This window comes from Sinocyclocheilus anshuiensis, unplaced genomic scaffold, assembly GCF_001515605.1.
Source record: "Sinocyclocheilus anshuiensis isolate Anshui unplaced genomic scaffold, SAMN03320099.WGS_v1.1 scaffold508, whole genome shotgun sequence".
NCBI classification, from domain to species: domain Eukaryota; kingdom Metazoa; phylum Chordata; class Actinopteri; order Cypriniformes; family Cyprinidae; genus Sinocyclocheilus; species Sinocyclocheilus anshuiensis.
The window spans coordinates 1,838,149-1,864,179 of NW_015555744.1; the positions used below are offsets into that span (position 1 = coordinate 1,838,149).

The window sequence follows — 26,031 nt, forward strand, 5'->3', positions numbered from 1 at the left end:
CATATTGACATATATCCTTTACAGCTCTTCTGTTTCAATCATTGATAATTAAATGATCAGAAAGAACAACTTACACAAATGACAATAACTTCAGCAATGCCTGTCATGAACCACTGAAAAGTAGTTAGAAAAAGAACTTTACACCTTGGTCAGGTTAGACAGTGTATTGAATTAAATATTTTTGAAAATTTTTCCGCTATACAATCAATATATTGTTACTGTGCAACAAAGCTGCCATTCCACATTCTATTAAATTTAGTTCACTGTTGCAACACTGGATAGATGGACAATAATAAACAAACCACATCTTACTTTTTATTTGAAGTATTAAATTGCTTTGCACACATGTCTAGATGTATTGAGAGACACTGAGCTTATAGGAATTGGGATATTTTTAAGATGAATGAAGGTCCTCCAGCATTGGGCAGATTGTAGCTCTTCTCTTTTTCTCTCAGGGTACATTAAATGTGACCCATGCGGATGGCAGTTGGTGTGTGAAATTAAATTTCTGATTTCTTTCTTGTCGACAATTAGTGGTCAGCCAAATCTTGATTTGTTCAGCAGAGCACCTTGCCAGAGGATATTATTATGTTGCTATGATCAAAAGGTAGAGTACACACAAGACTGACAAAAGGCGAGAGTATTAAAAGGATTGTCAAGCTTTAGGAGTGATCCAATTTCCTCAAGATAATCTTGACCGGTTTAATAAAAGAAAATATCTTATACAATCCACAAAACTATAATAATGCAAAAAAAAAAAAAAAAAAAAAAAAAAAAAAAAAAAAAAAAAAAAAAAAAAAAAAAAAAAAAAAAAAAAAAAAAAACTATTAAGGAAATGAAAATATGCCCATATGTGTAGGTGAAATTAGATGTCTGCAACCCAGATGCTGTCATGATACATGGTTAATTAACACTGATGAGTTGCCACAGCACATCACAATTACATGATTCACTAAGTCCCACAGAGGTTCTTGGAGGAATCTGCAATTCATGTAATGCATGTGATGCTCTTTCCAACCCTCCTAAACCCACTGAATTGATTATCATAAAAGAGGTCCACAACAACATAATTTGCATGCCTGCGGAGTCCTTTTGTTGAGTTTTTTTACACAAGAAGAAAACAAACTAACTAACTCTAATAGTGAAAAGAAGATAGCACCATAAATCTTTTCTCAATTGTGTGATTATCTAAAGGGGTTTATTTTAAATCATTACAGAGCTATTGAAACCAGTCGATTCGAATGCAGAAAGAAACAAGGCAATTAACAATACCTCACAGCAAAAACAGAATACGTAAAAAAAAGTGTATTTTATAAACTGGCACATCATAGGCAAATTCCCTCTTCTGATGTCTTCACTAGCATCTGAAGCTGGGAATGCTGAGCCCTGGCATTCAACCCAACTGTTTCATCTTAGAGAAGCCTGCCTTTCCTTTTTCATCTCATCGTTTTTGATGTCAAAGAGAAAAAAATGACAAAGATACCAACACGAAGGGAATGTTTACACTATCGCAATCACTGTGATAAAACAACTATTATACTGATGTAATCCTCAGCATTTTAATTACAATTGAAAATTGGGCTTGATGTTTTCACATTTGTTTTTTTACCCCATTATAGATTAAATGTAAATTACCCCCCCCCCCCCCCCCCCCCCAAAAAAAAAAAAACACAACGCATAAATGCCTATAGCAATGCAGTGTTGGTTGAATGAGTGATTCACTAAAATGCTGAAAAATTGCTCTGTAAAGGGCAGTTCCCTGGGCTTACTCTGAATCATAGCATCAAAACATCCCTTGTTACATGGACACATACGCTTGAATAATGCGTGCATTCTGTATGCTGAATGATGACAGGAAAATTATGCCCAAAAGAATGAGAACACCCTGTACAAAGCAAGCAATGTCCATAATTTGAAAGGCCTTCACAAAGCCTTTGCCCAGAACCCCATGAAAACCCTTTAGGATAAAATGGAACAGCATGTCAGGCTGCATGACACAACGTCAGGGTTTGGCCTGATGGTTCTGCGTCTTGTTGAACATATAAAACATGCCCTAAAAAAATAAAATAATAATCCCTTCCTTTGCAGCCATAACAGCTTACAGTCTTCTGGGAAGGCTTGCCACTAAATGTTGGAACATGGATGTAGGGATGTGTGCCCATTTAGAGCATCAGTGAGGTACGCCACTGACGTTGGGCAAATGTTGGCTTGCAGTTAGTGTTCCAACTGGCTCTGAGGCTGCCCAAATACAACTTATCAGAAAAATAATAACAATTATATTTACACTACAGCATTGTCTTAACCGACTGACAGATTGAGCTCAAATTTAACGCGAACTGAGACAGAACCACCAGGTGGGGACCGTGAGCTTTTACTGAATTACTTGTGTCAAATTTAAATTAGTTGGGATAAGTAAATAAGTGGTTTAATGTGAAAAGGAACATGCAAAAAGCGTCATACCAAATAATTGACATCGTTATCAAACTTGAAGTCTCATATTAGCATATGCTGTCCACCCTGAAAGAACCACGCAGTATCTTCCAACTTGAATATACAAGGTGCGCTGTGAATTAATCATATTTCATAGCCCAATCAAAAGAACGAAACTGATTTCCAATGACACGCGCCGCCAAACATCATCTTCCGACCTGCGTGGCACACCTGGCGCGTTCTGAATCACATATGCAGATTACCTACTCATATTTCGTGCAACAGAACTGCATTTGAAAGGACGAGTCCCTTCGTTTTCCTCTAAGAAGCGACAGTTCACAGCATCCGCTAGTGTGTACGTGCGACTTCTCATTTGGCACGCGCTGCGCAATTGGCAGTGACGCTCAGAGGAGCGAGGTGCGTGTAACCCAGAGCTCAAATTGGTTTCGTGATGAGGAAAAGTGAAGGAGCACAGCGTTGCGATCTGTTGTCTTGTCTTCTTTGGAAAAATCACAGGGCTCATTCTTTCCTTATCATTGAATACAACTGAGGGATACGAATCTGAACTCTTTTTGCGTCATGAAATTCAATCATTAGACTTTTTTTTTCTCAAAAGGAGACATGGTCGATTGAACATTAATAAGACATCCAGCCAAAAAAAAACAAAAACGTATTTATTTAAATATTTTAATCACATTAACCCAATTTTTTTTTTCTTAACAGTAATGGATTCGCTCATCACTTCCACTGACTTCCAAAGTAACTGGACAACCAACTCCACTGCGCAGAATGAAACCGAGATATACTGGAACCAGTTTGTGCAACCGGTTTGGAGAATAGTGCTCTGGGCAGTGGCTTACAGCACAATTGTCATCGTCTCCGTGGTGGGCAATATCACGGTGATATGGATCATTTTGGCGCACAAACGCATGAGAACCGTGACAAACTATTTCCTCGTGAACTTGGCATTCGCTGAAGCGTCAATGTCCGCATTCAACACCGTTATAAACTTTGTCTACTCCGTGCACAATGAATGGTATTTCGGACTCTATTACTGCAGATTCCACAACTTCTTTCCCATAGCCGCCGTCTTCGCTTCTATATATTCAATGACCGCGATTGCACTCGACAGGTAAGTTCATTCGTTTCCATTCACACTGTGCATGCGCCAAACGCGCGGATCTCAGCAGTGCGCGAGAGGAAACGTTGGGTTTCTTTGCATGTTTTGTTGTTAAAAAAAAGTATGTGAAGTATAAAAGTGCACAACATTTAATTGATTAGTTCGTTTCGTTCTTTAAGAAGCCCCTTACAAAAATGGCCATGATAGTTTCCTTCCGACTGTAGAAAATTACTTGTGTTTGGTATTGGCCACCCTTATGGTCAAAAACAGAAAAGATTCTGCTTTCCTGGTGCTTCTTTTACTGCTTAGTAATTTATGATGGTTTTATACTGCAGCAGTAACTGTAACTATGGTAGGGTAAAATGGGGGAAGATGATCCCCTTAAAACAGTGTGCATTTACTTTTAAAATGTAACATATGTAGATATACATTTACCATGATGATGCATCAGCTAATGTACTATTAAAAGAAAATGAAAATAACAAAAAAATGCTAATTAGTTGCCATAGCACAAAATGTAAAATTATTCAAAGAAGCCATTTCTTACCCCAAAGGGACTCATTTTATCGTTTCACTTCAAAATAAAAACGATATTTTTTATTCCACAAAATCACTTTCACAGACTTTTACATGAACTGTTCCCTCCTGGTGGAATGACCTGCCCAACTCAATTCGAGCAGCTGAGTCCTTAGCCATCTTCAAGAAATGGCTAAATACACATCTCTTCCATCTTTATTCGACCCTCTAATTATTATTATTTTTTTTTTAGAAAACAAAACAAAACAAAACACTTGGCCCTCTAACACTTGCAGTCTCTATTCGTATTCTATTCTATCTACTTGTTTTCTTTTTATTATATGTATGTTAGCGTTAGGCTTATTGCTCTTTTGTGGGTTTTGATTGCTTCTATTGTCCTCATTTGTAAGTCGCTTTGGATAAAAGCGTCTGCTAAATGACTAAATGTAATTAACCTCAAAACTATTTGACTGGTTAAATATTACACATGTTGACATTCACATGAAATGTCAAAAAAAATAATAATATTTTGTTTGAGATTTTAAAAAATTAATTTAGGGGACATTTTACCTGTTGACAGAAATGTGGTTTCTATAGTTGTGCAGTAATAGTAATGCTAGTTATTGTTACTAATAATTGTGTAATGATTAGTAACTGCCTTTACAATCCAAACACAAGTATAATGTTGTAGATATTTTCAGGTCCATATTAGGAATTATCAGAGCTGGCAGATGTCATTTATTAATTAATTAATTAATCTAATTAATTTATGCATTTAGCAGACGCTTTTATCCAAAGCGACTTACAGTGCATTCAGGCTATACATTTTTTACCAGTATGTTTTATTAAATAACAGTATGTTTTATATGATTTATCTGTGACATCATATGATAGATGATAATCCCACTCATAACCTGCCATAGTCATCATTTAGAAATGTTAATTTCTTTAGTGTGTGTGTGTTTGAGTGGTGATGAGGTAATTGTTAAGAGTGCTGTGTCTGCCTTGTTTCTTCACTCAATTACCATGTGTAGCATGAGAGATTATTCACAAGAGGGGCTAGATTTCAGGTAATGTCTGACCTTTCATCACCCTGTTCTAATTCTAAAATGTCATTTTTCCAACCTTTTGACACAGCACAGCTAATACTCAGAAAACTGCACTGTAAAAAAAATTCTGTAGTTTTTACAAAATAATTTTGGCAGCTGTGGTTGCCAGAATAATTTTGTAAAAAAAAATACAGAAAAACAGTAAACACATTTACAGCCCCAAACTGTAAATTTTACAGTATAAAACTGTAATTTACAAACTTTTGAATGTAAACCAGCAAATTCAACAACGCACACTGCTTTTAAATTCTGTTTTGTACCTTTAACATACTGACAACCACCATAATAATGCAGGTGGTAAAAGAGAAAGCCACATGAAGAATCAAAGCTCATCACAAGTAGCTTCGCCACAAGCAGAAGTATATACTAATATATAGAAGGTGCACAGAGTCATTCATGCAAACACAAAACACCATCATGGTAACACACATGATACTTAAATAATGCATTAAACTTTCATTAAACAACAGAAGATGTAACATAAAGCCCAAATATACATAACTAATAACAAAAACTTTAAAAAAAACATGATTATTTAAACAAAATACTTTCAAATGTGGAGTGTCATGCAGGGAATTCTGGGAATATCAGTTTACAGTTTTTGACTGTAAATTATACATTGATTTGTTATTTTTACTTCTAAAAACTGTAAAATTAACAGCATTTTACTGTAAAATTACATGAAATGTCTGGTTAGATATTTTACCGTTTTTCCCTGTATATAGTACGGGAACTTACTGTTAACCTATTAACAGTTTTTTTCCGTAGCGTTTTTACAAAATTTTACAGTTAAAATGACACTTATTTTTTACAGTGTGCCTGCTTTCATCTATCTACATGCAGAAACTTCTTTACAATTCTATTACCTGAGTGACCCGTGGGGGAGATGGAGGGCAGGCGTCAGGGGAAGACTACACTGTGTGTGTTCAGGTCCTTATAGAGGAAATACTTGATGGTTATTTATCTTAGGAAGATTCTTTAAAAAAAAAAAAAAAAGCAAGCCAAGATTACATTCTAGCTAAACATGAAGCACACACAGCAAATTAATCATGGTATTTACAAACAAATAACTCAGAGCAAATGCCTTGATTTTTCTTGTAAAGTAGACATTTACAGAGCCTAGAGCTTTTCATTAAGCACTCCGAGTAGTTTTGGGAGTAGAATGTTTCAGTAGAATTTTAGCATGTTTTATCTTCTGCCAGTTTTAAGTGATTTCTGTCAGGCAGTGATTTGATTACTATCAACTAATGGGCAATAGGAGGATTGAAAATTGAATTATGCCTAAAGATGTAATGTAGAAATAACATTTAATTAGCATTTTCAGAATGCTTGGTTTCTGACAAACCTTAAATTGTTGTAGATGAAACCGTTAAAGTCAGTATAAAATGAAAATGCACCCTATATCTATTTTCTAAATGCATGGTATATTTATAATACTGTGAACAAATCATCCATGCATTTTATGTTTCACTTTATTTATTTATTTTTGAATTAAAATATCATAGCTAGATCTTCCGGTGAAACAGCATACTTCTCCAATCATATAGTCTACTTAAACCCCCTCCTTTCTTGTAATTGACTGCAAGCTCATGTTGAGATTTGCCTCCATCCAATCAACAACTGGATAGAACCAAACTCATTTTTTCTTTTCAATAATCCATTTAACTAGGATGTATGTCACAATATGAAAAAAGATCAGTTGCTACGTATTTATATTTATTATATATTTTTGACATTATTTATATTTAAATCAAATTGTATATATATACAGGTGCATCTCAATAAATTAGAATGTCATGGAAAAGTTAATTTATTTCAGTAATTCAACTCAAATTGTGAAACATTTATTTTGATGGATATTGCTCTTTATTTTGCTTTACTGTGCATAAGAGTATAAAATCATCCAATAAAACCCAGTTGTAAGTAATTATTCCAGTACAAACTCTCCTAGGCACTTTGGCTGATGTGTTTTTCCTGCCCAGATTTCAGCTCTGTTGCTCTGTTGCTGATGTCTGTTGTTGGTTGAGTCATAGTTGCTTTGTTAACACATGCAGACGGGTGTACATTCACAAACAGCAGCAAGGCTGTCACCTCTGTGCAGACAGATCACTTAGGTTGAGCTGCAGTGTGTGACATAATTGTGTTACATGCTTTAATAAACGATTGCCTCTCTGTCTGTCCAAATATAACATCTCACATTCTCACTCATCTCAGCTGTTTTTACTTCCTTATTTTATTTCTTGCATTTAAAACATGTAAAGGTGCTGACAAGCACAGACTCCTCAAAGTCGAGCTGTGACGGCATGCTAAAGAGCATTTGCGTGCTGGTGAAACAACCCATGGCTCAGAGGTTCAAACTGTCATGTGTGGCAGGAATAAGATTCCTAATCAAATTACCAGACAGAAGCTAAATTTGAAAGAAAAGCACTGCAAGCATCACATTGTGTAACCACACTGTCCGTCTCTGCTCCCTCTAGCATGTTGTCGTTATTGATTTAGCCCTGCCGCTGTTCAGACCGATGGTCTGTTGCTCTGAGCTCCACTTATGTCAAACAGATGTGCTCGAATGTATGTCTGTGCCACGTCTGACCTCTTTACCTGCTGGAGACTCTGCTATGAGTCTATTGTCAGTTCCTCATTACTCACTGATCTTTTCTGGCACTGCATGTAATCATGTTGTCCTTCAGGACACCACTTTAACTGAGCATGACTAGAGAGGCTGAAAACAAATTCATGGGGAAAAACTCTGATTGCCCATCACTTATAAGCTTGTGTGTGTGTGTGTGTGTGTGTGTGTGTGTGTGTGTGCGTGCGTGCCTGCTGGTGGTTTAGTTGTAAGGTTTTCCTTATTATCAGTGGAGTGGAAGTTCTCTCATTTTACTGAATTGCGAATGTCAGATTGACGTTTTGTTCTCTTTGATGTTTTGCTTTTATACTTTGAGGCACTGAATTCCAAGGAAATTCAAAGCAATAGTTTCCTCTAAAATGAACATTTTATGATAATGTACTCAACCTTATTTTTCTAAACCCGTATGAACAGAAATAATGAAAAAATGGGGATTGATCTGTCAAACTTCAAAATGACGAATACACTATAAAACACCCATAAAAGATGATCAATGTTCCCCTCTGCTCTAAAAATCTATTTCACAAGTCATATGGACTGCAAAAATGGTGCATTAAAACTATTAATTGCCAGATACCATTCATTTTTGCATGTAACAAAACCAAACATCATTGCTGTCACAGTGGTACAATATTCGCTACAGTGGAAGTTTTTCAGTGAATAGCTATAAATACAATGTTCTTCACTCAAAGCTGTCATATTGCTTCAGAAGTTGCAATATAATGCTTTTTGTCATGTTGGAGCTAATCTTTCTGCTTTCACTTTTATTATATAGAAAAGAGCAGACAATATTCTGCACATGCTTTTCTATATAATAAAAGTGAAAGGGGAAAGATTTGTATTCATACTGACTTTTTTGTGTTCCAAAGAAGAAAGTCAGTCATATGGGGTTTGAACAAAATAAGGGTGAGTAAATGGTGACAGAATTTTTATTTCAATGTCACTTACCCAAAAAAAAAAAAAAGAATAGAGAAGAGAAGACAAAGAAAAAAGGAAGAAATATTCCATATGCATAAATATTCGGTCCATGCAAGGGCTCTAAATTTACACAGAGGAAAAACAATTGTCTTAACAAGGACACAACTGCCTAACAATTGGCCTGAACCTATGATTTATTAAAATAAATGGATCATTATTCAGGTTGTGAATCTAAAGGACAGTTGTGAATATTAAGACTAGAGCTTTCCAGTAAGTTAGAGACTAATTAAAAATCAGGAGAAGGAAATAAAAGTACAAAACAATAGCCTAACAAGTTAAAAAGGTTTGTTCATTAAAACTCTGCACAAACCATAAGGAGACTTTTTAATGAAGTCACTGAGAGAGGCCAGTAGTTGCTTAGAAGGAGATACAGAGTCATTTTTCTAATAAAGAAATAGAAGTGAACCAGTCAACCTTAGAGCTCTGCTTAACAGCTTGTAGGGAGGGTGTCACAAAAAAACACCATTACTGCCATGCCTGGAGTTATTATAGTAAACCAGATTATGTAGTCAGATGAGACCATAGGGATGAGAATCAGAAGCTAATTTAGCTGCTGTTTACTCTTAACGATTATCACATACATGATTTGTGTTTTGGGGGTATGACTGTTCTTGATCCCAGTCTATCTGCACATTTGACTACAGTCTTTTTCTTCTAGAAAAAAATATATACATTTATAATAATTTTTTTAAAGATATAATACACAATAAAAAAAATTCAAATTTCTTTGTTAAAATGAGCTGAAGCAACACAATTCTTGACCACTGTCACAACTTAATTCTATTATGCTCAATTTACTTAAATTGGTCATTTAAGCTCACTCAGTATGTTTTGTTGGGACTTTTTTTCCATGGTTAAACAAACATAAGGGTCTACCCATTCACATGAGACGAAATTGTTTCTTTGTGGGAAAGAAGAATCCCGCATACATGACAATAATCGCTTGAACACATGAACTTAAGAACTACTTGCATGTGTAAAAATGTAAAGAATAAGTAAAAGAAGGACTTCAGAGGACATCAGATGATGCCAACCCTGAAACAACACACAAAACTACCACATTTTTCTATAGTTAGATTGCAACATATAATCATTGCTGTTAATAGTGGTCACCGTCTGTTTGATACATGTCCTTAACTAACTGCGTGATTCTACTGTACATTTCTGCCATATGGACATCAACTTGAGATAGTCACTATACTGATAAGCTACTACTAAATATAATGTAGAAACTTTAATCTTCTGTAAAGCTGCTTTGCAATGATTTGCATTGTGAAAAGCGCTATATAAACTTGAATTGAACTGAATTGAAGCAATACGATCCTGGATGAGCACTCATCTTCCAGTTGTGTGCTAGGCCTATTCTATGGTGAATGGTCAATGCAAGATCTGTCAAACTGACTGATTAGTCCAATCCAGTAAAACAGTCCCTGATTGGTCTTTACTCATCGTCGTTTACTCAAGGGAGTAACTTGTAACTTCGAATAAACTGTAAACAATCAACCAAAAGTTTGTTCTATGAATGCAACAAAAAGCATTTTCAAAAACTAGGATTTTTAGTTTAAAAGCATTAATGAATTACTATCATCAGACCATGAATAACCCCGAAAGCTTGATTCTTTCAATATCACAGGTGTTTTAGATATCGCTGTAGTAATATACGTCTGTATCATGTAACATACAGTTGCCTTAATCAAAGATGTTCATTAACTGGAACGTTTAGTGATATTTCAAAGTATTTTTTATCATTTTGACAGATAGAAAATATTGTATTTACCTGCTTTAGAAACATTCCAGTGAACACTGCGTGTATTGCGCTATATGTCAGTGCGCTAACCAACAAGGTTATATGCAACAACAATTACATTTTAAAGCATCCGTGTGAAAATAAACCTGGACTTTTGGAGGATTTTGGGAGATTCTTAGAACATTCCAGTGAATTATTCATTGTATATTAAATTGGGAGAGCAGACCACAAATGTGCAGTGTATGTTGTCTTTTTTCATACTGTTGCAGTGGAATACAAAGGAAACAAGAAAATAATCAGGAGGAAAAGAATTCAGCGGACTGAAAAGAGCTCTTGCCATAAATATTCTTGTTATACCATGTCACCAAAATATCAAGCGTTATGTTATTCTCTTGACGTCTGAAAATAGAACATGAAGGGAAATTTACAGCTCATTCAAACAATCAAACTGATGAATAAGGATTATTTGTACTGCAACCTCATTATTTGAAATTATTTGTTTTTGAGTGAAACTTTCCAGATCAGAGGTGCCTCCCATAATCTAAAATGCAATAGACTCCTTGGGAAAAAGGTGGATTGGTTGAACTTTTCAACATTTTCAAATGGTGTTGAAAAAAAGGATCATCATCATTATCATCATCGAGACACATTCAGATCCCAGATGTTCTTTGGCTTTAGCAAGGCAGCATGTAATGCCACTACAATAAGATATGCAGTGTGTTATGCTGAGTTTGGGCTTGTTTGAAATGAGAACACCTGCTTTAACTAAATGTATGTCATATACTAGGGTTTACTAATGTTTAGCGAAGCTACGAAAACGCAAAACGCCCAAAAGCCGCATGTGTATATTGTTTACATGTACTTGATATTGTTTGGTCTACATGAAACAATTATGCTTTTAAACAATATGTGACACAAGACTATCTGTTGTGCAGGAAGCTTAATGGATCACATTTTCAAGTAAAGTCACATTATTATTTTAAATTTTGGCATACATTTTTTGGTTCGTATTGTTGACCATTTTCTCTTTCAGCCAAAAACCAACTGTTGAAATTTGTATCCCTATTTTTACCTTATGGAAAATAATGCACTTTAGTTTGAGAGTAGGCACTCAAACTAATTTCACCAAGGTCCAATCACTTTACAATTTCTGGCCTCGCCACTGAATTGCAGTTTAGTAAATCAGTCAGATTAATTGAGAAACTGTTCCAAATGATGTATAATTGTTAGTGATTCGCTAAAACAAAACAGCTCATAAGAGTCTTTCGCTCAAAAATCATACTTCACTGGTCGCACTGTATGTTTCACGCTGAGAACCTTTAACAGAACTGAACATTGTGAAAATCTTGGTTCTCAACTCTAGTAGAGATCACATATTGCACACAGCTTCTGAGGAAAAGAAAGCAATGTTTTACTCTTCAGATAAAATGCTGACATAGCCTGGCTTTGAATACTATCTGAAAGTGGTATATTAAGTTCTGCAAGGTTTCTCCCAGCTCCAAATGAATAAGTTAAATAAATCCTGCCACAAGTGTATATTCACTGTCCATATAATCGATAACTGGAAATGATCTTCTTTATTACTGCAAAGCTCATATTATCCCACTAGCACTAGCTTGTTGTTACTAAAGCACAAACCCACATCTAAAAACCATACAAATCCACTATTGTAGGCGCTCAATAGGTTTGTAAGCTGTGTGTGGGGGATTTACTCTTCGGGCATTTTCATTCCATTTTATAATGATACAGCTCCATATTGGAGCAAATGATTTAAGAGGATTTATCTTAGATAACACTGAGATCTTTGTGTGCTGGAGAGAGAGAGAGAGAGCGAGAGAGAGAGAGTGTGTGTGTGTGTGTGTGTGTGTGATGAAGTCACTTGAAGTCATGTGTTGACAGCTTAACTTGTTGAGAGTGCAGAGCAGGACAATATCTCATGCTTTCAAGCACAACCCGAGCTGCAAAGTATCAATGAAGATCACAGCAGGAAAATAAGTGGTTTAAATAGAATGTTCTGAGAGAGAAATCTGCAAGCAGACAGTTTGTCTTCATTTACACCACCAAGGTTTTCTAAGGAAAGTGAATACACTCTTTTCTCTTTGAAATGTTTCTCTTTGTTGGAGAAAAAAATAAATAAAAAGTTTTTTCTTATGTAATAAATGGTATTTAATGAGACATAATTAAGACTTAATAGAACTCAATTAACATCAAATTACCGAATGCATTTCAGACTTTAATTTATTTGATTACATAAAATACATTTTCCTTAACCAGAACGAAAACATTTAGTAGTAGGCATCCGTCTGTCTCGGGAGACAATGGTAATAAAGATTCCATAGAATAGTTCACCCAAACATCCAAATTTCCAGCAAATTTTCTCACCCTCAGGCAATCCAATTTGTATATGACTTTGTATCTTCATCTGAACAGATTAAGAGAATTTTAGCATTACATCACTTGCTCACCAAAGGATCCTCTGTAGTGAATGGGTGCCATCAGAATGAGATTCCAAACATATGATAAAAAAACATCACAGTAATCCACAAGTAATTCACACCACTCCAGTCCATCAATGAACATATTGAGAAGTAAAAAGTTGCGTGTTTACGAGTCCATAATAAATAATAACACTTCATCCAGTGAAAAAGTCCATCCTCTGTTGTCCTCTCTCACATCAAAATCCACCAACATATTTGTTTAGAATGGTTTTGGACTGTTTTTGCTTGTGAACAGTATTGATCTGTGCATATTTCTCTCCCGATTCAGCAAGACGACTTTTTCAATGGAGAAAGAAATGTTATGGACCAAGGACTTGTATTTGAGCTGGAAAAAATAGTTTAAAGTTAAATGTCTTAATGAAGAATGTGTCTTACAAACACGCAGCATTTCACTTCACAAGACATCAGTTGATAGACTGGAGTTTGTGTGGATTGCTTTTGGATTATTATGATATTTTTATCAGCTGTTTGGACTCTCATTCTGACGGCACCCATTCACTGCAGAGGATCCATTGGTGAGCAAGTGATGTGATGATCAATTTCTCCAAATCTGCTACTATGAATAAACAAACTCATCTGCATCTTTGTTGGCCTGAGGGTGAGTAAATTTTCAGCTAATTTGCATTATACTATCCCTTTAAATATTTTAATATTAAATGTATTTGTTCAATTTTGAATAATCTTGAAAATAAGCTTAAAGAAACAAATGTAAGCAGTAACCACCTCAGTATACAACAGATGTGGAGCTTTCAGCACATCTGTCTGTTTCTTCCACAGATATATGGCCATCATTCATCCCCTGCAGCAGAGGATGTCTGCAACTCAGACGAAGGTGGTCATCGGGGTCATCTGGGTGCTGGATTTGCATTATACTATCCCTTTAAATGTTTTAATATTAAATGTATTTGTTCAATTTTGAATAATCTTGAAAATAAGCTTTAAGAAACAAATGTAAGCAGTAACCACCTCAGTATACAACAGATGTGGAGCTTTCAGCACATCTGTCTGTTTCTTCCACAGATATATGGCCATCATTCATCCCCTGCAGCAGAGGATGTCTGCAACTCAGACGAAGGTGGTCATCGGGGTCATCTGGGTGCTGGCTCTTCTGCTGGCCTTCCCCCAATACTACTTCTCCGACACAGACCAGCTGCCCGGCAGGGTGGTCTGCTACATCGATTGGCCTGAGTACACTGTCCTCGACTTCAAAACGATGTAAACATCTCACTTTTAACGAATCTGCATGCTTATTGCCCCATGCCACCATTTGCTGATATTGGAAAATGTTTAGGTTGAATATTTGCTTCAGAAATGTATTTAAATGTAGATTTACGGCTGTAGGTGCAGAGAATTCCTTTTCCAGATCAAATTTCACCAACGTTTCCGGATATTGCTGGAAACATTACCTTTATTAAAGTCTAATTTTGGAGTAATCAAAAATCAGCGCTGCTTTTTCCCTACATGTTTGCTTATGTAACAACAGAGAGGAGCTTCATTACAAAGAAAACAGTAAACACAGGAAAGTCATGGTCCTAAGAGAGAGAAGACAAGAGTGCAAGACTATTAAAGCAAACATAATTGGAAATCTCGCCCAAGGGTAAATACAATGACTTTACAAGAGCAGACGCTAATGATTATTACTCCTCCGTACTCTGGTTATATACTCTCAAAAAGTTGGCTTGTATGCAGCTCGACTTTAAACTGAAGTGCTGAGGTCTAATGTCAAGTGCTGTGAAAATGGTGCACAAAGACATCGAACATCGAGCCCATTAGAAGCCGAGATCATTCTGCAAAGAGTTTTCATGGGCGGTACTTTGTTTTGAAACACGGTGAGGACAGCTGTGGGGGAGGGGTGCACAGATGTGCCAGTTGTGATGTCACAAAACCGCTTAACTCGTGAAATCCGATTTTGCACAAATAACTTGGCTAAACAGTGAACTGTTTCCATTAATAGTGTATGTGATGCACTCATCCGGATATCAGGTATCTATTGTGCAGCATTTGCTCCTTTGCAAGTTGAAACACAAATGTAAATCTTTAAAATTGGAAATTTCCAAGAACTATTTTGACTTATTATCGAAATAGAAGCATGTGTCTGAGAACTGTGTGCTGGAGAGAGCATTGCTGCCGTTGCTTATTAATAAACAACTACAGCTATGAGCACTTAGCAAAACAATAACAAATTCCAGTGCTGTAATATTACTTACTAACACACTTGCACACACTTAACCTAAATCAAAACTTCTGCTCAACAAGATTCTTCTTCTTTATTACATATATCACTGCTGTTATATAGTCGCAATCTGTTTTGTACAGCTTTCTGGTGTACTTGTTATATTCCTCTTTCTGTCTGTCTTTAATGCTGTGAGTTAGAAGTGCGAGTCCTTCTCTGTTAGTTAGTTAGTAAAGGAGTCAGCCTTCTAAGGCCCCTGAGATGTTCCCTTAAGCACCCCACCGTCTCTCTCTTACTCACTAAAACTCATTTCACATTTACCCCAAACTCCCCTCTTCCATTTCCGTGTCTTTCACACCACAGTTGAGCTGTGATATAAAACCTTTTTGCTGGTGTTCCTACCAGGGGGTATGGAAGCTAACGCATGCATTTTCTACTGAACAATATATTTCTTTATAATTCACACTTTTCTGCAAGAAACATTAATTAATTCATCTTAATCTCTATCGTTGTCTCATTTTACACAAAAAATATCCTTAAAATAATACAAATTTACTTGAGAAGCAATAAGATCAGACGTTTACACCTGGCATTAGTATAAACACTCATTTGTCCCAAATGTGCCTCAGATCGCAGGGAAGCCTATTCGCAACCACTCGCCCATCACACAAGCGATTCAGACTTCGCTATGATGTGTGAAAACACATGGATTATGGTCTATCTGGGCATTTGAGATTTTAGTATTGAGATAACAGATAGGATCATGAATTTCAGTTGTACTACAGTGCACCGTGAGTGTATATTAGCATCATTTGTTGCTTTCTTTTGGGATCCGATATAGAGCCTTTGGACGCGGAAACAGTGGAGCATGAATCAGACGGTATTTGTGCACCGCTCTCTGTGCTCTGCAAAAGTGATGTATTGTAGAGTGTGCTGAAATAAGAGGAGAGTGTCTCGGCAAAATTCAAACACAAGTACTCATATTTGGAATGCATCTTAATACCTGGTGGAAGCATTAATGCGTCTCGACTGACCACTTGTGGTCGGATCACTGAAAACCCATCTTAAAACCAGACGTAAACATCATCTAGGATCTGTTTTCAGGGAATATATGTTGTAGTAAGTTTATTTTTCTTACCTCATCTCATCCTTGTCAGATTTACGCATTAACAAGAAAAAACCTTTTGCCATTGGGGTAATAAACATTTAATAGCTTATATTCATTTCACTTTGCAGAAAAAAAAGAAAACAAAAGAAAGAGAATAGTGTTCTACAAGCTCCATTGAGCAAGATGAGGGCAACACTGGCCAGGAAGACTCCTCAGAGATGTTAAAGTAAATGTGGAAAAATAACTTTTCTGGGTGGAAATAGAACTCATCTAGCCTATCTCCTCGGGCTGACAAACTGGAATCTTTAAATTATTATTAATCATTTATGAACATTTAATATATAATTTGATATATTTACCCTTAATTAGAGCAAATAAGCATGAAATCATTAGTAGTAAATCTAATCGGTGTGCCTTCTTCAGAAAATGTCTCCCTGTTTGCAGTGCACTGTACTCCAGTAACATCTAACAGCATCTCGATTCTGACAAACATGCAGGAAGTAAAAACTGAGCACAAGCATCTTTAGATCCACACGAGATTTGAGTGCCGTTTTATGAGTCTAATCTTTAAGCTGGTGTTGCTTAAAGATTAGACTCATAAAACGGCAGTCATCTTGTTTGTCTTGAGACAGAGATATTTTAGTTTAGCTCATCTCTAAATCTTCTTCAGAGCTTCACACTAATTTCACACACAGAAATAAACCCAGTCTGTGCATAGCCTGTGTGATACTCTTAGCACAGATTGTAAATAACAAATTCACTCAATGAAAGGAAAAATCCCCTTAAATGCTCTTTTGTAAATCCACTTTTGAGTGTCATTGTCATCCAGTCAGCAACGGACAGCATGCTTAACAATCACACCGTCCACGTCTGAATGGATGTAGCACTTAGTATTTTTAATAATGAAGCTGTAATGACTTGTACAGATGGGTTAAGTGCACCAAACCGAGATGAGACCTGTCTCGCGTTAACATAATAGATGAGTCTGATTAGCAATGACACCAGGTCTGTTTTATAGCACATGAACTGGGTTTGAAATGTTGCACAGCACACTGTCTAGCTCTTATTCATGGCTTTGCCGTGCTTGGTGTTATAATAGACTGGAGACACATGCCAGAGTATAAATAGTCCGGTGTGTTATGAAAGCTCACATGCGACATACCTGACATGAGCTCATGCTTATGCTCAAGTGCTGAGAAATTACCTGTATGCTACTTGAATAACATTCACACACGTTTACATATAGAATTCGGTTCTCAAATACACATTCAGACCTCCACATTGTTTAGAGAAAGACTTTATAGTTATGTTTCATTTAAAGGGATAGTTCACCTAAACATGAAAAATCTCTTTTACTCACCCTCATGTCGGTCCAGATCCAAATCTGCATGATTTTTTTTCTTCAGTCCTACCCCACTGACTTTAACTTGTGCAAAACACACAGAGACTTTTTTTGTGTGTGTGTTCAATAGAATATTGAATAGAATAGAGTAGAATAGAATAGAATATTGACTAGATAATTCAATAAATTATGGCTTAAAGCAGAAGTCTCAATTTGATCTCACTGCTGTCCCTAGTGAAAAATAAATATACTAAAATATATTTGAAATACATTTCTTTCATGCACACTACAAATTTCAAGTACACTACAAATATATTTACATATTTATGTACTTAATAAAAATACCGTGCAATTGTATTTTTGGTATACTAAACTTGTATAGTCTGCTAAACAACTTGTACTTAATGCACTTTAATTGTGCAGAAGTAGTGATAAACTAAAGATATACTTAAGTATTTGATTGTGTTAAAGTGGAACTATTGCAAGTATACTTTAGGTACACTTTGCATTTAAAGACCGATATTATTCAAAGATCATTTATTCCTCATCAATAGTGGCATTAAAACACATTTTAGGCTTAATATTAAGAAATGTGCATTGTGCACAAGTAGTACTCCAAATAAAGTTTAATTATAATAAGTCTTGAGCAATATGTCAGTAAATATGTTAATAGATTTTAACTATACTTAGTAGAAATAAATGTATTTTAAATATATTACTTTTTTATAGGGGCCAAGGAGATACAACCAAGATTTTAAAGAGATCGAATCACATACTTTAACTGGAGGCCAGCATCATACTGCATATCATCTTACCCCCATTTCCCTATTCATCCTCAAAATAAACAGCCAAACTTGATACTGCAAAATCGCACTTATATAGAAGCATTTGTAAACACGCTGACGTATGAATATACTTACATGGTACATCAGGCAGTCCAGCTAAAGTAGCTATATACCACATTATCTTTAATATAAAAAAAAAACTTTCTAAGAATTGAATTCAGCGTGACTACAAAAAGTGCAGAGATGCATGATGTTATCTCAGCACCCCACCACTGTTCTGACCCTTTCATCGTGTTCTTTGGCTCTGTTTGATGGTGGTTCACAGATACCACATTCTCCGCCATCCCTACCTAAAAACTGACAGCTCACTAACAGCATATGGCCAGTCTGTTTCAGTTTGCTTAGCCTGAAACTCAGATGTCATTTTGGGTGACCCACAGGCTTGCTGCAGGCTTCATCTCTCTCTCTCTCTCCCTCCATCTCTCTCTTTTCTTCTCAGCTCTTGCGAGAAAAGGGGGAAATTAAGCTCTGCTCAATCTGGATTCTGACAGGGTGCGCTCCGTGCGGCACTGATTTCGGCAAATTGCCATGAGACTCAACCAGAAGAACTTGCAGTGCAGCTAGCTATTTTTTTAAACCAGAGATTACAGAGAAAAAATGCTCCACAAATATGAGCTAATATGAATTATTAGTTCCAATGAGGTGTCTGGAGATGCATGTTGATGACAAAAGACACATCCGGTAGCTGTCATAGAAATTTAAAAAGAAGAGATCTGCAGAGGGGCCAGTGTGCAAAAAAGGGGTCAAATAAATAACATTTCAATAACATGTCAATAATAATTGTATGCTTTTGAAATGAGAAATACCCATGTTTACGAGACAGAAAACATTATAAATATAATGTACTGTATGTAACATTATAAACGTCTTTGTCACTTGTGATCAATTTAATGCGCCATGCTACATTTTTTTCAAGATTCTTTGAAGAATAGAAAGTTTAAAAGAACAGCATTTATGTGAAATAGAAATCTTTTGATTGATAAGTTATATGAAAATAGTGTAGATTTTGCATTTCGTTTTCACCCTACAAACATGAATACAATTCATAAAACAATTTTGCCTAGAACACAAATTACACCAAAATAAATACATTTTCATTCATCTACATTTTATTACTCTCAAATTACTCTTAACTCATTAATTTGCATAATTCTTATTTATTGTTTACCATTATTTTAAATACTTTTTCTAACATAAAAATAGCATTTAAGGAGAACAAATACACATTGCACAATTCAACAAACTACATACAAAGAAAATAACGTTGAGTATTTCCTTACACTTCCTTAGCTATACCACTAGCCACAACATTTTTGCAATTTAGGCATTTCCATAATTGGTCAAACACTTGGTGGTAGCGATATGATGTGAAGTAATGCTAAATAAGGAATAATCACCCCGTCTGACACATGTAAACCATATCAGATGTTCCAGTCTCTCTCCCTTCCTGTTATTCCGATACTTGACTGACGTGTCCAAATCCTGAAAGAACAAATTCAAAGATTGTTTTAGCAAATGTTCACCTCAGACTCAGAGATCCAGGGAAGAAGCTAGAGGATATACAGAGGTGAGAATGAGGAAAAAACAACCTTTATTTGCTTTATAATTAGGGTTCCATCTGGTAGTTTCATTGCATACTTTTACCAATTCTTGGTCTTGATTCAAATTAAATAACTGCCCATTTCTCCCTCTATTGCAAATGTCCTCACTAATAGCTGATTGATGTTTTTTTTGGATGACAAAATCCATAAAGGTGTTCTACCTTGGGTATTAATTCATTAGTCCTATCTGCGAGGCGTTCAAAAAGCAAACATTCTGTTAGCATTTCTAATTAGTAATTAGTTTCATTAATTACTCTCATTTTTCTTTTTGTGTGGGAAGGAAGCTGATAACAGACATATCGTGATGTTCTTTATGCTCCATTTACCAAAATGTGCTGCTGCTGGAACAAAACAGTAACTTGTATTTTAGATATCATTAGTGAGTTACTGCCGCATGACAGTTCCTCACACTCTTTGCTCGTGGTAAACACAGACACTCCAAATCGGAAAGGTGTAAACCAAATGGGAAGTCTGATACTGAGCCATCACTTCTAACTGGCAGCCTTTTTTTTTCAACACATAATTTGTCATAGTGCAAGTAGAAAGTGTCACGGTGCGTGCGGGGAGATGAAGCGAGGACTCAAGTGCAGGAGAAATGGTTATTTTAGTAAAAAATGCAACAAAAACAAACCACCCCGAGGGGGAAAAACAGACAGGCAGGCCTAAAGCTGCACCACATGCAGACACGAAACACACACAATGAGAAATGACGGATCAGCACAGGATGACAGACACAAGGAGAATAAATAGGAACCAAACGAGGAGGCTAACGAGGGAGACACAGGTGGAGCAACTTAAACTATAACGAGGTAACAAGATGGGAGGGGCAAGACAATAGACAGGAGAGAGCACATGGCAACAGACAAACACAACACAAGCCATGTGCTCCCAGAACACAGTCATCTGGTGGCCCTCCTGGGCACACCCGCTGAAGACTGTGACAGAAAGTCTTGGCTTTGACGCTGAAAGCAATCAGTCTAGCTGGCATACGGCTGCATCTCTTCATTACCTGTGACTGTGAATTGACCGGTTGTTCTGACATATGGCATTCTAATATTCTCAATGAATTAAGACCGCAATTCGCCACTTAACTGCTATAATATGTCATACAGGAACTTCTCAGTAATGTTGATGAAATTTCCACATCCACAGATGAAAAATCACTTTCTCTCTGGAATTTTACTTTGCTAGTCTAAATGTACTGGAATGCATGAAAGTGCATACGTGGCGTCAGAATGAGTTTTAGATTGGGCCGGGACAAGATGGCTAGGTTGTGGTATCACTATTTGGCACAACCTGAGTTTTATCATATTAATTATCTCCTTTTTTATGTTGTTAGGTAATCTTAAACCATCCATCCACATTACGTAATTGATATTCATCAGCCAAACCTTTGCACTATTCCTAAACTGATGTTCTGTGCATTCATAAAGTGCTGCAGTTGTATGGCCCTGTATGTAGAGCTGCAATATTAAGTTTTATGTTTGCTTGGATATTTTACATTAGCGTTTAATATTAAGAAATAAATGGATTAAATCTGTATAGTTAAAGGAATTCGAAGTACATCAAAAAGGAAAATTCTCTTTTACCTGACTCTCTCATAAAGATTATACAGCAGTTTGATGAATATTTCAACTGTATTTCAAAAGTCAATAGTGTCCAAAATAACATTAGACCCCGCTGTCATTGTTTATATAAAAGACACAGAGACTATTTTTCAAAATATCTACTTTTGTGCTCCACAGAAGAAAGAAAGTCATATAAGTTTGGAACAAGATGAGAATAACAGTAATAATTAAATTTTTGAATGAACTATCCCATTCAATTCTTAAAACAAAATTGTCAACAATTTACCATCAAGATGCAATAAGAAAAAAAAGCTAACTGTTAATAATGCACTGATTGCCGATATAAATGTAAATTTGGACTCCTGAAATAAGTGATTTGATTTTCACCGTTTTTTAATCAATTACAATTGAGATTCAAACACTTGATTTTTGAGATTCAGCACTGCGTGTTTTCCCATTTCCTCACCTATTTAAAAGTGCACTTATTCATTTCTTCCTCATTAAAAACATTTTACACACTTTGCCAGTCAAAATTTTGGAATAATTAATGGCAGTCTATCACGGTTTCCACAAAATATTTCCACAAAAAAATAACAACTGTAAATCGGCATATTAGAATAATTTCTGAAGGATCATGTGACACTGAACACTGGATGGCTGCTGAAGATTCAGCTTTGCCATCACAAGAATAAAATTACATTTAAAATATATATTCAAATAGAAAACAGCTATTTTAAATTGTAAAAATATTTTATCATATTGCTGGTTTTACTCTATTTTGATCAAATAAATGCAGCCTTGGTAAACATTAGAGACTTCTTTCAACAACATTTGAAAAGATCTTAATTATTCCAAACCGTTGACCAGTATATTTCTTAAGAACACCATTACCTCTTTAAAGTAGCATCATAATCTGAAACTAGAAAAAGAAATGTTAAGCTTTCTTTCTCAGTCTCTCGCCTTCTCTTTTCCTTCTCTCGACACCTGTTTTCCTGATTGCACTTAATTGCTAGTGAAATGGTGAGTGAGGTATAAGCTGTGGTCAGCAAGAGGTGACTAAACTGCCTCATCAGAGTTCTTTGATGCCGTACCTGGTTCAATCATCTTTCCTGGACACATTCTTTAACATCATCCATGGAGAAGCTGTTAGCGTAGGAAGGGGGTGGATGAATGGGGCCAAGTCCAAGTCTCCTGATGACAGCATTCCACCTGTGTCACTAAGGAATATGAAACAATGGAAGTATAATTAATCATGGCCTCGTTTTTCAACTCCCTCATGGAGGGAATCACTGCAAGCAACAATATTACAGAGAACTCGTCTCTTGTGTTGTCTTCAGATTGGCAGGTGGCATTCCTGATATGAGTATCTCTCAGTCTGGCCCTCAGGGCATTTCCTGCAGTGTTTACTGCCTGCTCTTAGAGAACATCGCCAGTTTGTTCATTTTGGAGAAAAGGGGATTTTTATAGGAGCGCAGTCACATAACGCAATCTGAAATTGGTTTGTCTCATGAATATCAATTACAACATGAATGGATGGTTTAAGATTACTTTGAAACTGGGCTATTTAACATTCATGAGGGCTATATAAGAATGAGAGTTAAATTAAACCGATATAAATTTCTTTAAATAGATCAAATTAGTGTGGACTTTCCTGTTGGTTTTGCCCATTCCATGAAAACCAGAAAATTTAAATAGCAAACAGGATTTCAGGTGTTAGTGAATAAGAATGCTGATATTGCATGCAAATGTAATTATTATCTAGACATTAGTTACAATTGTATTAATATAAAAATATTTCTTTCTTTCTTTCTATCCTTTTGAAGGTATTTTGTGTGTGTAGCAGTGCTGATTTACTTCCTCCCTCTCCTGGTGATGGGCTGTGCTTACCTGGTGGTGGGTTTGACTCTGTGGGCCAGTGAGATCCCAGGAGATTCATCTGACCGTTATCAAGAGCAGCTGACCGCCAAACGCAAGGTCTTCATCACATCATCCTCTTGCTCCTCTTTCCTCTATCCTTTAAGCCTGTGACATTTGCCTACACACAGTCCAGGTCAGACTCTGAACTCTGAGTTAACAAAGCAGACAGAGTTCACACGCAAGGGGAGGAGGGTCAGACAAGGCCGCATGAAATAATCACTATGAAACTCACCCGCAGTGAGAAGGTCCGTCTGCTTCTTTCATCTGTATTCTCTGTGTGTGTGTGTGTGTGTGTGTGTGTGTGTGTGCCTCATTCACCACACTTGAAGGATATGAAGTCAAGATATGTTTCCTCTCCAATATCTACTTTACATATCATTGCTATAGCATTTTATTCCTCACCTTCGTCCTTTTCTTCCTCACACAAAATATCTTAATCTATTTTTTAAGCAACCAACGTTAGTACTTATGATGACACAATGTGACATACTACCTCTGAGCGCCTGTATGTCCCCGTCTTCTGTTTGAGCTTCATAAACATCAAAGAGCCTCTGACAGTCTGCTGGTGACTGAGTGATTTGCTACTACATGCTCTGGCTTCTGGCAGAGTGTGTCACTGTGGTTTTCATGCTGATTTCAGGCCCATTTCAGGATCAGGAATCTCTAGCGTTGTAGAACAAGAGTAGTTTAAGGCAGCCTAGACCTACCTTTCACAGACCTGGAGTAGTCGGGACAGGTGCAGCTTATTGACAGCAGTCCAAAGGCAGCTTTTTCTATGGTAGAACAACAATGATAAAATAAGAAAGTCAAAGTAGTGAAAAATAAGATGCATTAGCTGAAAAATAAGATGTTATTTGAAGGTGCACTCAGTATTTTTTTTTATATAGAAGTACCATTTTGGACATATGCTGAAGAAACATGAATGCAGCATCACACAAAAGATTTCAGTTACTAATGCCATTGTTTTAATGTGTTTTTTAATGACATGTTTGCATGCTGCTTGCTGGTGGTAAATTAAGACCACTGAACCACCTAAAAGTTGTCAAGAAAATTATTAGGGAACATTTCGATTGTCAGCATTCTGCCAGTTTTTGTGCAATGTGGGCAGCATGCAAAGCCCAGGAAATCAGCTTGAAGGACAGAATATGTATTTACAGAAATGTTCTCTTCTTGCCCGACCCTCAGGTGGTGAAGATGATGATTGTGGTGGTATGTACGTTCGCTGTTTGCTGGCTCCCCTATCACGTCTATTTCCTGATTTACCAGTTCTACCCGCACCTGTTTGAGCATCCCTTCATTCAGCAGGTCTATCTGACTATCATGTGGCTGGCAATGAGCTCCACTATGTACAACCCCATTATCTACTGCTGCCTCAATGACAGGTAATTTCACCTGGAGTGAAAACACAGTAATTGACGCACACACACACACACGTGCACATCTAGCTCTTTCCAGAGTCCCTGTAATATTCGCTATAATATCATTATTGTTCAAAATTATCCATCTTTTTGTGCCCTAAAATGCAGTCCAAAGCTGTGATGTATTATTCTCTAATGTATCCTGGTTTTACCGCCTCACTCAGACACTGAAAATCCATCACAAAAGCCTTTGAAAGACAACAAAGCTTTAATATCTTCTAGTCAATTTTCAACTTTAAACGCATCATCATCATGTGACTATTCGTCTCTTACATTTCTAAATGTCTCCTCAGGTTCCGTGCTGGATTTAAGCAAGCATTCCGCTGCTGTCCGTGCGTCCCTGAGGGATCCTACGAGGGTCTAGAGCTCAAGTCCACCCGGTACCTTCAAACCCAGACCAGTTTGTACAGGGCCAGTCGAATGGAGACCACTGTGTCCTGCGTGATGCAGCCGTGTGAAGATGGCCAGAAGGTCATCAGAGGGGCCGCCAAGAGGCCAGCAGTTCACAGCCCCTCCAGGGAGCTCACCTCCAATGGCTCGTCATCTCGCAGCATCTCCAAAACCGTGTCGGAGACCTCCAGCTTTTACTCTAGTAACAACCTACAAGAATGAGAGCGCAAAAGCACAAGAGTCAAGGAGACCGAATGCCACTATTTTTGTGGAGATGTAATAGTTTGACGAATCCTCTTCAGTCCTCCCCCCAGTGTAAATCTTGAGGATTACCTTGAGTGTGTGTTTTAGCTGCTTGAGTACACACACGCTAAGTGTCTTTAATTTCGAACGATCCTTCATCTTTCATTCTTGTCACATTCTATTCATGAGGTTCATAATTATGATTAGAGGAACATTTACATTGATTTTTTTTTGGAAATGCTTTCTTACCAAAGTGATGTAAATGACATATTGCTTTGTGCTGGCTTAAATGAGAGCCTGATTGATTGATCCTGCAATAACTGAAGACATTTTAAAAGTTTACATTAATGGACATATGATGCAGTGGAACACTGAATATATTGAATATGACCGCTTATATTG

The 26,031-nt window shown here is 36.6% G+C and overlaps 1 protein-coding gene across 1 annotated transcript; it reads left to right on the forward strand.

Annotated features, from left to right (window-relative positions):
- Positions 1-2,876: 2,876 nt before the first annotated feature.
- LOC107673353 (substance-P receptor-like) lies at positions 2,877-25,693 on the forward strand. The gene is made up of 5 exons (XM_016466902.1): positions 2,877-3,562; positions 14,045-14,239; positions 23,485-23,635; positions 24,764-24,960; positions 25,290-25,693. Exons 1-5 carry the CDS (start codon positions 3,156-3,158, stop codon positions 25,606-25,608), a joined length of 1,269 nt encoding a protein of 422 aa, XP_016322388.1. The 5' UTR covers positions 2,877-3,155; the 3' UTR covers positions 25,609-25,693.
- The last annotated feature ends 338 nt before the right edge of the window (positions 25,694-26,031 follow it).